The following is a 17825-nucleotide window of genomic DNA, read 5'->3' on the forward strand; positions in this document are numbered from 1 at the left end:
TACTTTGAGGGGCTGATGAATGAAGAAAATGAGCGAGAAGGTTGCATGATGTGGGGACAGTGAATCAGGAGGTGCAGTGGATTAGCAAGGAGGAAGTGAGGGCAGCTATGAAGAGGATGAAGGGTGGAAAGGCAGTTGGTCCTGATGACATACCTGTGGAGGCATGGAGATGTTTAGGAGAGATGGCAGTGGGGTTTTTAACTAGATTGTTCAACACAATCTTGGAAAGTGAGAGGATGCCTAAGGAGTGGAGAAGAAGCATACTGGTACCGATTTTCAAGAACAAGGGCGATGTGCAGAACTGTAACAACTACAGAGGTATAAAGTTGATCAGCCACAGCATGAAGATTTGGGAAAGAGTAATAGAAGCTAGGTTAAAAGGAGAGGTGATGATCAGCGAGCAGCAGTATGGTTTCATGCCACGAAAGAGCACCACAAATGCGATGTTTGCTTTGACAATGTTGATTGAGAAGTATAGAGGAGGCCAGAAGGAGTTACATTGTGTCTTTGTAGATTTAGAGAAAGCTTATGACAGAGTGCCGAGAGAGGAGGTGTGGTATTGTATGAGGAAGTCGGGAGTTGCAGAGAAGTATGTAGGAGTGGTGCAGGATATGTATGAGGGAAGTGTGACAATAGTGAGGTGTGCGGTTGGAATGACAGATGGGTTCAAGGTGGAGGTGGGATTACATCAAGGATCGGCTCTTAGCCCTTTCTTGTCTGCAATGGTGATGGGCAGGTTGATGGACGGGATCAGGCAGGAGTCTCCATGGAAGATGATATTTGCGGATGACATTGTGATCTGTAGCGAGAGTAGGGTGCAGGTTGAGGAGAGCCTGGAGAGGTGGAGGTATGCACTGGAGAGAAGAGGAATGAAGGTCAGTAGGAGCAAGACGGAATACCTATGCCTGAATGAGAGGGAGGACAGTGGAATGGTGAGGATGCAAGGAGTACAGGTGATGAAGGCATATGAGTTTAAATACTTGGGGTCAACTGTCCAAAGTAATGAGGAGTGCAGAAGAGAGGTGAAGAAGAGAGTGCAGGCAGGGTGGAGTGGGTGGAGAAGAGTGTCAGGAGTAATTTGCAGCAGAAGGGTACCAGCAAGAGTTAAAGGGAAGGTTTACAGGATGGCTGTGAGACCAGCTATGTTGTATGGTTTGGAGGCAGTGGCGCTGATGAAAAGACAGGAGGTGGAGCTGGAGGTGGCAGAGTTGAAGATGCTAAGATTTTAATTGGGAGGGATGAAGGAGGACAGGATTAGGAATGAGTATATTAGCGGGACAGCGCAGGTTGGCTGGTTAGGAGAGTTGCTCAAGAAAGTCCGCCCCAGCACGCCCAACGACTACAGGCTGGTAGCTCTAACATCACAAGTCATGAAGGTCTTCGAGAGACTGGCCCTGCAGCACCTCAAGCCCCCTGTGAGCGACTCCATGGACCTCCTGCAATTTGCATACCAGGAGATCATCGGTGTGGAGGAAGCCATCATCTACATGCTACATAGAGCCTACACACACCAGGAGAGGCCACACAGCACTGTCAGAATCATGTTCTTAGACTTCTCCAGCGCCTTCAACACCATCCAGCCACCCCGGCTAGCTGAGAAGCTGTCAATGATGCAGATAAACCACAGCCTGGTTGTCTGGATGGGACATCTGTCTGATGTTTGTTCTAATAATTTATGGGTGTAAGCCAATACAGGTTCACCCTATCGAAATAAATCATTAAACCAATGGTAACAACTAATTGAATGAAACATTCTAAATAAGTTAATCAGAATTTTAAAAAAAATTGTCCATTGAATTCGGTGTGAACCAAAGAATTTGTGCCCATTATGTTTATAGCTATGTCTGTACATGTAATGGTAGGTCTTTATTTCAAACATACTAGAAAGCAAAAGTGATTATTTCAAACACAGCACACTAACAAACGTTACATGTTACACAATAAGGGGCGTATACATAATATAATCCAGTGAGTCAAGTAAATTCTTAATGAGACAGTACAAGCCTGTTTCATGCCATAGGCAGTCATCAGCTTCACGTTTGCAGCGGCCTCACCCAGTACCGGTGTGGGAAGGCGGCGGTGCGAACTTGCATTTGCGGTGGCATTGCCCAGTGCCGTCCATGCGGTGTGTCCACGCCTGCATCTAGGTTTGTTTTGTCTTCGTTTGATGGCTGTGAGGGCTGGCACTGGATCAGCTGGGAGAGCTTGGTCTGCTGCATCCTGTGGGCCCAGGGACCGCAGCCCTGACCGGAGCTACGCCCGAGGAGGTAAATCCAGGGGTGGAGCAGGCTAAGCTAACTGCTAGCCCATGCAGACCGGCAGTTCTGATAACACCGAGAGCGGTCTGGCGGTGGCCTCGCCTAGCCTTGACTGTGTTTTGATGTCGTCAGCTCTGACCGGAGCTGCACCCAAGGAGGAAACACCGAGGGTGGTCTGACAGGACGCGGAAGCGGGGCAGGCTAAGCTAACTGCTAGCCCATGCAGACCGGCAGTCTCCTGGCTGGCGTTCGTTCTCTGAACTGTGGAATTTTTGGGCTGTGTTGCGCTGAGTGGACTGTGTTGTTAACTGCTTGTTCGGGTTTAGGTTTTTTTTAGCTTTGTTCTCCGTTTTTTGTATGTTTTTGGTGGTGTCGTTTTTGGGAATTTTGGATATGTGTTTGTTTGTTTTTGTGTGTGTGTGTGCGGGTGTGTGTGTGGGTGTGTGTACGCAAGTACATGATTACCAGCACATTCCTGATTGCCGATACTGTAGCCTGACATGGTTTTGGGAATCCCGTGAGACGGGAGAGTCAGTTCCACTTTCAGGGCCGTGGGGAGGATGGGACAGGATATGCTCTTTCTGCGGGACGACACACAGCATGGATGATGTATGAACGACAGAAGGAGAGCAATAAAGTAAACTAGGCGGGGTTGTGGAGATAGACCCAAAAGTCTGAGACAAGAGGTGTCTTAGTTGAAGATATCTCCAGAACTGCTGTTGGGGGAGGCCATACTGTTGCACAAGTGCCATGAATGATTTCATCGTACCACCACCATCATATAAATCTCCTATAACCAACATTCCTTTGCCCGCCCATTGTGTCCAAATAAATGTTTTTTTGTCAATCTTAACTTGGGATTCAACCATACACTAGCTGCTAAATTCAGGTGGGGATTGAATTTGAGTCTAATTGAGATTTGTTTCCAAATCCATTTAGTGTTGACAACTATCAGATGGGTCATAGCTTCTGTAGGCAGTGCAGCGGTTGTAAGATGGAGGGGAGGGAGAGCATCACAAAGTGTACTTTCAATGCCAAGCCGGGGGGGGGGCGCTCGGGAGGTAACGTCCAGTAGGCAAGATGCCTGAGACCAAATGCTTGGTAGTATAACAGTAAATTTGGGATACCCAGCCCACCCTGGTCCACTGGCCTTTGTAGTTTTTTCAAATTAAGTCGGGGGCGTTTACCATCCCAGAGGAATCTGCTACATAGCTTGTCAAATTGTTTGAAATATTTAAGCGGAATTCTCACTGGGAGTGCTTGGAGAATGTAATTGAACTTCGGTGTACAGGTCATTTTCAAAACATTAGCTTTCCCCCATAGTGACAAGTAAAGAGGAGTCCACCTTTCAATGTCTGCACTAAATTGACTCAGTAGAGGTTCGATGTTGACCTTCGCTAGATCATCTAATTTAGGGAGGAAGGTCAACCCCAGGTATTTCATGCCATTGCTGGGCCAGGAGAATTTACCTCCCTGGAACAAGGTCCTGCGGCAGTACGAGGTTAAGGGGAGGGCTTCTGATTTTTGCCAATTAACTTTGTAACCTGATAAATGAGAGAATCTGTCTATAATTGTAAGCAGTGCAGGAAGGGAGCGCTCAGGGTCTGAGACTAGAACTAGGATGTCATCCGCGTAAAGCATCAGCTTGTGTGTTGATTGACCAATTTGTATCCCTGGAAATGCTGGTTCTAATCGAATGGCCACCGCCAGTAGTTCCAGAGCAAGTGCAAATAGGCCCGGAAAGATGCCGTCACCCTGCCTGGTCCCCCTACCTAGCTCAAACCAGGGTGAGATCAGGCCATTAGTTTGCACAGCAGCTTTGGGATGTGTGTACAGGAGTTGTATCCAGGTGATGAATGTATTGCTAAAACCAAATGATTCCAGGGTGAGGAATAGGTAAAGCCACTCAACCCTGTCGAACGCCTTTTCTGCATCCAGAGATATGGCCACTGAAGGGGAGTTCGCATCACGAGTGGCCCACATAATGTCTATCAGGCGTCTGATGTTGTCAGCATAGTTACGTTTGGGGATAAAGCCCACCTGATCAGGGTGGATCAGGGTAGTGATGACTTTGTTGAGTCTGTTGGCTAGCAATTTCGATAGCACCTTTTCATCATAGCCAAGCAATGAGATGGGCCTGTAGCTTTTACAATCTACTGGATCTTTACCATTTTTTAAAATTACAGCAATAACTGCTTCCATCAGGGAGGGGGGAAGGGAGCCATTTTGAAACGCCTCTGTGTACATATATAATAGCATGGGGGCTAACTCCAGTGCATAGCACTTGTAGAATTCAGCTGTGAAGCCGTCAAGGCCAGGGGCTTTACCTGATGGTAGGCTTCTAATGACCTCTACTATCTCCTCAACAGTGATGGGCTCATCTAATTACTCACGCTGCTCATCAGACAGAGTGGGGAGGTTCAGACTACCAAGGAAGGTTTGGATTTCCTCACTGTTCGCCTACAATTCAGAGGTATACAGGCTGGTGTAAAATTGTCTAAACTCTGCATTGATATCTGAGGAGTCTGATAATAGGGTCCCCCCCTGATCTCTAATCGCTGGTATGGCGCTCATTGTCTCCTTCTGCTTTATGTATCTGGCCAGCATCCTCCCTACTTTGTCTCCCTCTTCAAATTGTTTTTGCCTGGCTCTGAATAGGGCAAACTCTGCTTTCTCAGTGAGAATGGAGTTAAATTGATATTTAAGACGTGTAAGTGAAGTTAAATTAGTAGGCGTCATGTTTTGTATATAGGCGGTCTCAGCTGTATCAATTAGTTTTTCTAATTCAATTTGTTTAGCCATATTCTGTTTTTTCTTAAAAGAGGCATGTTGAATGACATGTCCTCTTAGGAAGGCTTTCATGGCTTCCCATGCTGTTCCCATTGATGGGGATGTTAGTAGATTAGTCTCCTTATAGAGGTTTATTTGGGCTTTTAAGGATTCTCTGAAGCCAGCATCCAGAAGAAGGCTTGAATTCATCCTCCATCTTGGAGTCCAATTCAACTTGTTAAAGGGGAGAATGCTGACCATTATGTGAGCGTGGTCTGAAATGTGAATACTACCAATACTAGAGGATATTGCAGAGGATACAATGGAGTCTTAGATAAAGAGGTAATCAATCCTAGAGAGTGTGCGATGAGGTGGGGAGTAGTATGTATATTTTCTGGAAGTTGGATTATGTAGGCGCCATACATCTACCAGGCCCAGATCCTTGCACATATCCTTCAATACACTCACTGACCTACGGGGTTGGGGCCTTGAAGGCTGATGATCCAGAACAGGATCCCACACCTGATTAAAATGTCCCCCCATGATGACTGGGTGGTCTCCCATCTCCCTCAATTTACACTCCAACCTACCAATAAAGGATGGGTCTTCAATGTTGGGCGCGTAGGCATTAGCTAGAATAACTGAGTGGCCCTGTATTTCAGCTAGAACTACTAAGACCCTCCCTGAATCATCTGTGGTCTCCTTAATGCATTTATATTGGAGATGCTTATTAATCAGTATAGCCACCCCCCTATTGCGGCTAGATCCACATGCTACAGACACATATCCCACCCACCCAGTACGTAGTTTTCTTGCCTCCTGATCTAATAAACGCGTTTCCTGGAGAAACCCTACATCACAGTGTTTAGATTTCAGATAAGACGAAACTTTTTTCCTCTTAACTGGCGAATGTAGACCCTTAACATTTAGGCTCAAGTAGCACACTCCCTTATGTGACTGCATACTGCGCGTGTGCAATATGTTTTTTCATACCCCTATCTGCCTTAGTAGACTCACAGAAAAAAACAAGAAAAACACATAGCGTGGGCATTCAAAGAAACCAATACATGAACAACTGTGAGTTGTGTAAACTCTGCCATGCAGTCTAACACTGCTTAGCTCTAAAACAAAACAGAATGGTCCGCGACTCGCAGAAATACACTGCTCTCAGACCAAACCGGCATGGCTTTCAACTACTGCAGACGATTGAACGACGTCAACGCTCATGAACTAAAGAGTGAAATGGTAGCCTAATTTAACACAATTAACCATGAGCAAACATGTTAATGTTACCAACACTATGCAAGTATGCAAAGCCTGTTTTCAACCTCGAGCAGGGTGCACTGACATAACAAAACTGTTAGGCTGTCAGGCGAGTTAATAACGTTATGCTCTACCTGCAACCCAGTGGTGGATCTAGAGATTTTTTCCTGGGTTGGCAAAGGGGTGACAAGACTGTGTCCCAGAGGTGGCAGCTGCCACCCCTTGCCACCCTGTAGATCCGCCCCTGCTGCAACCAACTCCTTCACACGCACTCATACACCCCCCCCATGTGGTCAGACGATTGCCTTACAACATTTAAAGCTAAAATAAAAATTCACGTCCAACAAATAGAGAACAGAAAACAATAGCCTATCGGCTTTAGCCGAAGTGAAGAAATGAATACTAAAGTATAGGCTAATAACATAAACCCTGACTTGGTCAGATTAACACAGGCCAGCTCATTGTAAAGTAGAACAGATGTTTCACATGAGCTTGGACGTTACCTGTACGTTACCTCTTTGAGAGATTGGCAGTCCTGCCCAAGGCTTGATTTGGGTTGGGGGGGGGGAGTTATGTTCTAACGTTATGGGCAGTGAGGAACGATGTTCAGAAGTCTATGGCCCATATGGATCAGTGGTCAAGTGTGTGGGCTCGAGTTAAGTCAGTCACAGGGTCTTGATGTACTCTAGGGCTTTTCTCAGGTCCTCGAACTCATGTCGCTGTCCTCCCTGACCCTTAGGGTTGATGACCAACACTGCCGGAAAACGCAGGGAAAATGCAACTCGGCGTTCATGGAGCATCTCCTTGCATTGCTTGAACTGTCTGCGTTTATCATTCACCGCCTTTGCATAGTCAGGGAAGATCATGATGCTTTGCCCTCTCCATTCCAGCTTACCCTTGTTTCGGCTTGCTTGCATGATCCGGTCACGGTCCTGAAAGCGCAGGAACCTAGCCACGATGGCCCTCGGTGGTTGGTCGTCTGTTCTCCGTGGGGCTCGTGCGCGATGGGCTCTGTCCAGTTCCAAACCTTTGGGAAAGTCCAGGCCCAAGATATCCGGGATCACCTCGGTTAGAAATGAGAGAGCCCCTTTATCCTCACAGGACTCGGGAAAGCCTACGAAGACAAGGTTGTTGCGGCGGCCTCGGGGGTCTAGATCATCCACCCGCAGCCGGAGTTGCTCGAGTTCGGCCCGGGTGGCAGGTGGGTCCTTCTTCAGGGCCTTTTCGCTATCCTCCAGGAAGCCTAGCCGATCTTCGACGTCGGACATGCGTGTGTTAATGGCAGTCAGTTTGGAATCCATGGAGGTGATGGTTCGTTGGATTTCATCAACCTTGTTGTTGTGCCCAGTGGACATGTTTGTCAGGAGGGTGAATATATTCTTGATATCAGTGGCCACGTTGCTAGCAATAGGCTCCTTGTCTGTGACGCTAGCAGTAGGCTCCTTGTCTGTGACGCTAGCAGTAGGCTCGTTGTCTGTGACGCTAGCAGTAGGCTCCTTGTCTGTGATGCTAGCAGTAGGCTCGTTGTCTGTGATGCTAGCAGTAGGCTCCTTGTCTGTGATGCTAGCAGTAGGCTCCTTGTCTGTGATGCTAGCAGTAGCGTCAGCCAACCCACCACGCTTGTCGCTGCTAGGTCGATCAGGAGAGTTTGCTCTTTTTGACGTTGCGTTCTTTCCTTGGTGTTTCTTTTCTTTTCCCGACATTTCTTCGGTTGTAACTTTGTTTTAGCTCAGCAAATATTAACTATGGCGTCGTTCAACTATAATTTAAAACTTATTTTAAAAGCCATGCTGGTCGGAGACGGTCTTCAAGCAGCCATTCTCAAACTCCGCGTCACGTGACTCGGCATCCCAGGTGTTTTGAATGTCGGTGATGACATGCTGGTGTACAGTGCCAGCCAAGAGGAGCACGACGAGAACTTGGAGAAGGTCCTCACACGCCTCAGAGACTGCAACCTGGCACTAAATGCTGACAAGTGTGAATTCAACAAAACCAAGCTGGAATTCTTTGGCTATGTGTTCGCAGACCAAGGCATTTCAGTGGACTTCAAGAAAGCTGCAGCACTCAAGGAGACCACAGCCCCACAGAATCCCGGAGAGGTCTGCAGTTTCGTGGGCCTTGTCACATACTGTGGTCGCTTCATTCCAGATCTGGCTACCCTGACACAGCCCCTCAGAGAGCTCACAAAGAAGGACCAACTGTGGGACTGCTCCCCCGCACACCAGGCCGCATTTGACACACTCAAAAGTACCCTGAGCAGCGACACAGTCATGGCCTACTTTCACCAATCAAAACACACAGAGGTTGTCATGGACGCAAGCCCTGTAAGCCTTGGGGCTATTCTAACCCAAACTGACTCTGATGGTAGACTACACACACTCGCCTACACCAGCAAAACGTTGTCACCTGTGGAACAGAGATATTCACAGACTGGTTGGATAGATTTCTTGGGCGTGTTTATCTGCTTGGGCAGTTATGTGGTTGGATAGTTATCTGTTTGAGTAGTTATCTGGTTGGATAGTTATCTGGTTGGGTAGTTTTGTTGGGCGTGTTTATCTGGTTGTGTAGTTATCTGGTTGGATAGTTATCTGCTTGGGTAGTTTTCTTGGGCATGTTTATCTGGTTGGGTAGTTATTGGATAGTTTTCTTGTTGTGTAGTTATCTATTTGGGTAGTTATCTGGTTGTGTAGTTATCTGGATGGATAGTTATCTGGTTTGTAGTTTTCTTGGGCATGTTTATCTGGTTGGGTAGTTATTGGATAGTTTTCTTGTTGGGTAGTTATCTATTTGGGTAGTTATCTGGATGGATAGTTATCTGGTTTGTTAGTCTTCTGGTTGGGTAGCTTTCTTGGGCATGTTTATCTGGTTGGGTAGTTATTGGATAGTTTTCCGGTTGGGTAGTTATCTATTTGGGTAGTTATCTGGGTGTATAGTTATCTGGTTGGGTAGTGATCTAGTTGAGTAGTTTTCTTGGGCGTGTTTATCTGGTTGTGTAGTTATCTGGTTTGTTAGTCTTCTGGTTGGGTAGTTTTCTTTGGCGTGTTTATCTGGTTGTGTAGTTATTGGATAGTTTTCTTGTTGGGTAGTTATCTATTTGGGTAGTTATCTGGTTGTATAGTTATCTGTTTGGGTAGTGATCTGGTTGGGTAGTTTTCTTGGGTATGTTTATCTGGTTCGGTAGTTATCTCGTTGGATAGTTTTCTGGTTGGGTAGTTAGCGTCATCGGCTGGCGAGGCCTACCTACACACATGTTGATGTTGAAAAACAACAATGATAAAAGATACGATGCATAAACACAGTGTCTGTTCTCACCCTGCTTCCATTATTTATTAATTTCCTTTTTTATACCCCCCCACACACACACACTCATTACACACTGCACACTTTGCTACCGTATTGCAGAATTTACCAACATTGTACAGTTTAGATCACTTTATCTCATTTGTTGCTTGTCTCTCTATGTCAAAGAAGGTTGAATCAGTTCACCTGGACACGTTTATTGAGAGAAACGGCCTCCCTAACCAGGTTTCTCCTTGTCTTCTCATCAGTTTTGGAGGGACGTCCTGTCCTTGGTGATGTCACTGTTGTGCCATATTTTTCTCCTTGTTTGTGACTGTCTTACCTGTGTTCCATGGTATATCTGATGCCTCAGACACTCTTTTGTACCCCTCTCCTGATCGATATCTTTCAACAATGAGATCCCGTTCATGCTTTGTAAGCACTTTGTGGACCATGGCTTTTGCTGTTGGAAGAAGATGTCAGGAAAATCCTACAGGAACAGCAAAACTTTATTTGGGCTTAATCACAGTCACTTTTATTGATGGCAGGTGTATACTAACAACTTTTTAACATGAGCTTGAATGTGATTGGTTAATTCTGAACACAGCCACCTCTCCAATTATAAGAGGGTGTACACACTTATGCAACCAGGTTATTTAAGTTTTGTACTTTTCTTTTGCTCCCTAAAATGTTTGCTTGTCTTTTACTTTACTTCTATAGGTTGCAATTTCACTTTAAGGTGGAAAAAGTTCTGACACGATTTATCTTGGTTTCATTTTTTACATCACCTGCCCTTTTAATGGGTGTGTAGACTTTCTATATCTCCTGTAAATATATTTTAAACACTGGGTAGATAATTGAAGAACAATAGTTATGAAACACCCGATTTATTGCTGAACATATTGTCATGAATCCAAACTCGGTGTCCAGCACATACGTCGTTGAACTAAACATGCATCTGTGTGAAGGACAAGAGGACTATCCATGTCCTTTGGCTCTCTAAACAGACCACAAACAGGATTAGCCTCTCTAAACAAAACTCAGCAGGGAAACGAATTTACTCAAACAGGAAGAAATCCGAATCTCCAAATCCATGTGAAAGTAAACAAGTGAAATGGACCGAGCCGAACACATGAAAGCAGAAGAGGCGATGGCTGGCCGTCCTCCTTCCTACTTGCAGAAAACCAGAGACCTCACAAGTCAACTGAGCTGCTCTGCCAAACAGGAAAGCAGTTATGGGAACTTGGCTTGCTTATCTTCACTGTCAAACAGAATGTTGCCTCATTCTCCTCATTTCTTTTGTGTATTATTTTGGTGCTTTAGGTTTGTTTGTTGTTTTTTGCAAGCAATTAGTTTTTGCTGCGGTTGTTAGAGTGGTTTTGCTCAGAGTAAATGCTGCCTGTGTTTGGATGATGAAAAATAAAGCTCTTGGCTGCAAGGTATTGGCTTTAACAGACTGCGTTTACATGATGTTAGAACAAGTCGATTTATTGTGTTCATCCGACTAACACCGGACTTTTGAAACACATGCAAACGCGTTAGTCCGACTGAACTTGTACTAAACCGAATTTCTCGAAGTCGGACTAACACACCCAGACGATGCGGTTGGGGCTCAATTTACTCTGGCATGTATACGCTTCAATCGGCCCCGAACTGCAGTGGCGCCCCCAAGGGGTGGCCAGGGGTGGCCACGGCCACCCTGATACTATCCCTGCCCCCCCCCCGGCTGGCCCCCCCAGCCACGAGTCGTATGTGCAGAATATACTTCTGATTATACATAATACGCTTCTATCTGATATTTTCATTTTTCATGTTTGGACATATACAATGTAACAATGAATCGTCTAACACGTTACAATACATACAGGTACATAACACGTTAAAACAAGAATTGTTGTGGAACTCCAAATGTTAACTGTACCGGTATTAGTCTATGCACATCAGATATTTAGTAACATTAACTGTAAAAAAAAATAACAAACGCAAGTATTTCAGTATGCGTCTCCTTAACTCTCGTATTGACCGTTTTCAACTAGCCTATACAGTACACTACTACAGCAGCAGCAGAATACAATTCCTGGCTTTTGGTTTTGGTGTGCCATCCCAAGATTTTCAGAGGCCCCATTTGCCCCCCCCCCATGAAACATTTCTGGAGGCGCCACTGCCGAACTGGCCTAGGCATTCTGCGCATGATCCCGCGGCGCTCTTTCATCCAATGGCAACCAGCTGAAAGGGGGCATATCGCCACCTACCGTACCGGGGTCGGACATACTTCCGTCAATAAATCGATTCTCCCTGGTTCTTGTATACTGGGACAGCGACAGTAGTCCAATTCCATAGCCTAGTCGAGCTGTAACCGTAGCTCGACTTAACTGTGCATGTACACGCATGGAGAGTAGGCTGAGGAGACATTCAGTAACCGTGAAGAGGACTGATAAAAGAAGAAGCTGGGCTACAATGGCCCTGTAGATTCACTCCTGGGTATAACGAGAGCAGTGCCAATCCAATATAAGCAGAGGAATACACTGGTACGTCAATGTTTATAGTCAGTAATACACCTCAGGCCTGAGTGTCCAAGACATGATGGTGTTGGGAAGAGCATGTAAGCATTTGATACTGACTAAACAAGCATCTGGTTTGAGCAGCAAAAGAAACATATGACTGAAAGTGGGACTTGATGGCTGTTGTCAGTGCAGAGCCTGTGCATGATTAATCTACATGTACCCAGGAGGAATATTATCTATATCTACTATCTATATCTACTATCTATCATATATTATCCCCTAGCCGTCCTATAATGCTGTCACATGAAATCAACACACTGTGCTCCTCACAAGCAAAATCCTTAGTTCATGCTCCACATCTCCACAGAGCCGGTCTATATCTCTACAGAGATGCTCCACACCTCCACAGAGATGGTCCACATCTCCACAGAGCCGGTCTATATCTCCACAGAGATGCTCCACATCTCCACAGAGCCGGTCTATATCTCCACAGAGATGCTCCACACCTCCACAGAGATGGTCCACATCTCCACAGAGCCGGTCTATATCTCCACAGAGATGCTCCACACCTCCACAGAGATGGTCCACATCTCCACAGAGCCGGTCTATATCTCCACAGAGATGCTCCACACCTCCACAGAGATGGTCCACATCTCCACAGAGCTGGTCTATATCTCCACAGAGATGGTCCACATCTCCACAGAGCCGGTCTATATCTCCACAGAGATGCTCCACATCTCCACAGAGCCGGTCTATATCTCCACAGAGATGCTCCACACCTCCACAGAGATGGTCCACATCTCCACAGAGCCGGCCTATATCTCCACAGAGATGCTCCACACCTCCACAGAGATGGTCCACATCTCCACAGAGCCGGTCTATATCTCCACAGAGATGCTCCACATCTCCACAGAGAAGGTTCACTGTGGGTGGATAGCAGGCCCAGGGTTAGTAACCCTGGGTTTTGATTTTCATTATCCAAAGTATATGAAATTGTGTGTGTGTGTGTGTGTGTGTGTGTGTGTGTGTGTGTGTGTGTGTGTGTGTGCGTGCACGTGCGCGTGTGTGTGTGCGTGCGTGCGTGACATTTATTTATTGGACCAAGGCTGTGAGGGGCTTTTAGTCCAACAACGTCAACTGTGTTCCTGAAATCAACTGGATAGGATCAGAGTTTCTTTGGAGATGAACATTATCAGGAACATTTTTGGATGTGATTTTGAGACATTGGACGCAACAACGTTGGGTGTGGTCATTCTTTATTTCTTCTCTATTGCTTGAATGAAATTGAGGTTATTTACTGACGAACTGAAGTCCTCCATATGTAACAGCGTGGTAGAGGGCAGATGAAAGCCCCTCAGGCCTTGGGCGTAGGGCGTGGCCGCTGACGGTACTCTGGTAAATGGTGCAGGATCCAGCCAGCCGGGGCCAACAGGGCCACAGCAAACACTGACATGATGAGGAAGCTTTGCTGTGATAGAGAAGGATGAGAGTCTGAATAATCTGCATGTTAAAATATTCATGAAGTCAACAAAAGCCGCTGCTGCTGCTGCTGCTGCTGCTGGAGAGGAAACTGCCATGTTGGGTTTTGAGTTGACGGATCACACAAGTTCCCGTCTCTGTGACCCTCTTTAAAGTAATCATCGAATCAGTCGTTCATTCATTCTCCATTTCATTCATTTATTCACACAGTCATTCATGCCGCTGCCAGTTTATGGGGCACTTTCAGACCGGTGAGCAGATCTCAGCAAGATGTTGGGGACAGTAAATAATTGTCCATAATTTAACCCTTTCGTGGAAAACTGAGGTCTGCAGTACTTTGATACATGATTTTTATGACAGTTTGATCTAGTCCTTAAGGTTGAAATTAAATATACGTGCATATCTAAATACTTACATTTACGTATTTATATTTGATAAATAGTGGCCTTTTTGGTCCAGGGCCTAAAACGGGTGGTCAGGGGAAACGGCCACTAGTCAAGTCGATGTGGACTTTATTTGTAAAGCACATTTCATAAGAATGTGTAAATGAAAAGACCACTTAGTGGAAGCCCAGTTTTATATTTAAGTAAAATGTTACATTTTCTTTTTATACATCTTATAAATCCACATCATTTTTGTTCATTTGTTTTGTTTTTGTTTTTTTGTCTGCATGGTGATGATGGTTGCGTGGCTCGGGTCCTGGGCTGATCCGATGGCGTCTGGACACTGCATGGCATCCTCCTCATCATATTCTTCGTATATTTTATAATTCATTATAATTGTGTTATCCTCTTTCAGTGTTGTATTGTGTAAATAGTGTAAACACAACATCATGTCACATTGTGCGTCTTGGGAGAGGGCTCCTCCTCTGGTGCTCTCCCTGAGCTCTATTCCTGTTTTCTCCCTGTTAAAGGTTTTAGGGAGTTGTTCCTTATCAGATGTGAGGGTCTAAGGACAGGATGTTGTGTTGCTGTAAAGCCCCCTGAGGAACGTGTGTAATTTGTGATATTGGGCTACACAAATAAAACTGACTTGACGTCAGGGACTCTTGTAGAGGACTAGAAGATAAGAATACTTATCTTGGTTATAGGAAATTATTAGAAAACTATGCATGTATATGTCTAGGAAAATATTGACACCCCCAGACAGGTAAGCCTTCCAGGGACTGACTGGACTTCCTCCAGAACCGAGCGCCCTCACACAGGACCAAGCAGAATTCATTTGGAGCACAACTTGAATGGTTAAATGTGACAACAGGTTGTGTTATGACAGAGCACACCGGCAGCGGCAGTGTGCTTACAGGTGACCGGCATCTTTAACTGTGAGCACAGCGTAACGTGAAAACCGTGGGACTGACCCCGGGCTGGGACTGACCCTGCTAAATTCAGAGTTCACTGACAGAAAAAGGAAAGCAGGCATTCATCCAATGCATACATAATTTACTTTTTGTTTTATTTAATAAAACTTTTCTTGAAGCACAGTGAACTGTTTCCGTCTGCTTTAATATAGTACAACATGTACAAGTACAACCACTGACTTCTGATTCAAATATAGAAAGTGGTGAAGGTGGATCACTCACCCCGGCTCCAATCTTGTTTCTGGGGGGCTTGCTGTAGATGGAGCGTCTCTCCAGCATGACGGCCTGAGACCGTGTCAGGAGCCAGGAGCTCCTCAGGATCTTCAGCACCCCCATGGTTCACAGTGTGTCTGGGCAGAGCCGCAGCACAAACACAGCCTTTATCTCGACAATCAGAGGGGCGGTGCAGAGAACCGGTGGAGCCGTGGTGCCGAGGTCGTCATGAAGGGGGTGGGCACTCACTTACAGCTTGTCAGAGATTTGGTGGGAATATATCTGGGCTGGGTTATCCTCAGGCATCGGCCTCGTGCCCGGGGGCACCAAATGATGAAGACAATGACTGCACTTCTAAAACGTTGGTCATATTTTAAGACATTTTTAATGAATTAATTGAAGGAATGAAGTTCTGTTTTAAGGAATAGGGCAGTGCGTAATATGTGTGGGAGAGCCAGTAGCAGGAAAGTGACGGTGAATGCGAGCAGAGGAGAGGAAAAGCTCAGTATACAGGAGAGGAAAAGCTCAGTGTACAGTACAGTACAGTAGAGTACAGTACAGTACAGTAGAGTAACAATGAACTTTATCCATACAGGCCACAGTGTGTCAGTTAATAAATGCTGCAGCTTCTCAAGACCAAGAAAAGTGTTGTCTGTTGTTCCCCAACTGCCGGAAAAGTGAAGGGCTTGCAGGGTTTCCCCTACCGTTATAAGGCTTATAGAAAGGAGGAGGAGGACGAGGAGGAGGACGAGGAGGAGCACCCAGGCTGTTTGGACAGACCAAAGTCGAATGAATGAATGTCAAATCAGTGTTATTTTTTTTAATTTCCCCCCTTTTTCTCCCCAATTGTACTTGGCCAATTACCCCACTCTTCCGAGCCGTCCCGGTCTCTGCTCCACCCCCTCTGCCGATCTGGGGAGGGCTGCAGACTACCACATGTCTCCTCCCATACATGTGGAGTCACCAGTCGCTTCTTTTCACCTGACAGTGAGGAGTTTCACCAGGGGGACATAGCGCGTGGGAGGATCACACTACACAACCCCCCCCCCCAAACAGGCGGCCCGACCGGCCAGAGGAGGCGCTCGTGCAGCGACCAAGACACATATCCACATCCGGCTTCCCACCCGCAGACACGGCCAGTTGTGCCTGTGGCTACGCCCGACCAAGCCAGAGGTAACACGGGGACTTGAACCGGCAATCTCCCTGTTGGTAGGCAACGGAATAGTGGCGGTCGGTCGATGGCAAACGATGTTACTCATCAGCCCAAATGACCGTGATGAAGAGCCTCTTATGATGAAGAACCTCTGATGAGGAAGAATATCTGATGATTGCGGTGATTCAAAACCTTTGTAAAATATTTGTTCTCGCTATCGCCGCTCCCTCTCTTAATTCGCCTTCCAGCTCGCTCGACCAACGCTGTTCTCTGTTCGCTGCCCGATCGAACTCAAAAAAATGTTAACGTTATAAAGGAACAACTTCCTCTTCCTCTGGGTTATAGTCAAAACAGGCAGTGTTGCACATTCTTATTGCTGCCCGATCTTAGTCAACCGTGGATGTGTCGCGCATGCGCGACCGTAAATGGCAATGGTTTACCAAGCTTTATTATAATATGAAAATAAAGACAGCGTTAGGGTTAGACCAAAATGGTCGCATTTTCGGAAAGTGCAAGTTAATATTAGATATGGTCGCATTCGTGCGAGGGTCCACCTAGTAGGCCGCACATCCACAGACTGATAGGCAAAATGTTTTTATTGGGCAGATTTTTCAATTTAACTGCGACTCCTGTGCCGCCCAGAGGAGACCAACCCAGCGCTCCCACGCCCACTGCAGCAGTACTTTGTGTTCAGGGCCCTGCCTGAGCCTGAGATTGCCGGGGAAAAGAGATGGACTACTTCTGAGGCCGGGCCCAGGCGAATTCTGGGAGAGGAGGACCTATGACAAACAGTGCCTTTGGCAGGCCCTCATGTGAGGGGACAAGGTATGGGTGTATATTCCTGCTTGTAAGATGGGAAGGGGCTTTCCCCCAAGCCTCGCAGCCACTGGCAGGGGTCTGGAGAGGCTGCTGTCTGAGATGGTGTACCGGGTGTGCTTGCCCAGCCAGGGGTGCATGGAGAGACTCTCCCCACCCCCATGCGCTGCCTGTTGTTGGGGGGGGGGCAGTAGCAACCCACACGTCGATCAGTATGACTCTACCCTAGTTACACTTCCTGTGAGCCCCAGGCAGCCTGTTCACCAGCGACGGCACTCTGGACATTTGAGGGACTATGTGTTGGGGAGATGGAGCCATTGAGGACAACTGACTCCTCAGGTGGGGGCTATATAGTGACTGGAGAGGGCGATCGCTCTGACTTTTGGCAGTTCTGCGCTGGGTGAGAGCAAGGGATTCTGGGACTGTTAACGTTCATGTTCAAATTGTTGCTCTAGTGATGTGTTCATGTTTTGGTTTTTGTGGTTATGTTGTTTATTTGGGGGTTCAACTCAGACTAAATATACGTCCATTTTACTGACTGACAGACTGTAGGACCGTGATGTTTCCAGTAGTGACCTCGGGGAGGCCCATTGTTCGGTAGCCATTTTGGTGTGCAAATAACGGAGTACTCCCGGGGTCGTGCAGTGTATGGGACACGGGAGCTGCCATTAAAAAAGAGATCTCCGACTCCTCCTTCCACGCCTGCTCAGTGCTCACCACAATATAATTTCATG

General features: G+C 46.5%; 1 protein-coding gene across 1 annotated transcript; it reads right to left on the reverse strand.

The window, feature by feature from the left end:
* Positions 1 to 13319: 13319 nt before the first annotated feature.
* si:dkey-85n7.8 (COX8 domain-containing protein) lies at positions 13320 to 15282 on the reverse strand. Its single transcript, XM_056295172.1, has 2 exons — positions 15132 to 15282; positions 13320 to 13541 (listed from the first exon to the last, which is right to left on the reverse strand). Exons 1-2 carry the CDS (start codon positions 15243 to 15245, stop codon positions 13428 to 13430), a joined length of 228 nt encoding a protein of 75 aa, XP_056151147.1. The 5' UTR covers positions 15246 to 15282; the 3' UTR covers positions 13320 to 13427.
* Between the last annotated feature and the right edge of the window lie 2543 nt (positions 15283 to 17825).

The sequence above is a fragment of the Lampris incognitus genome, chromosome 15, assembly GCF_029633865.1.
Source record: "Lampris incognitus isolate fLamInc1 chromosome 15, fLamInc1.hap2, whole genome shotgun sequence".
NCBI lineage: Eukaryota > Metazoa > Chordata > Actinopteri > Lampriformes > Lampridae > Lampris > Lampris incognitus.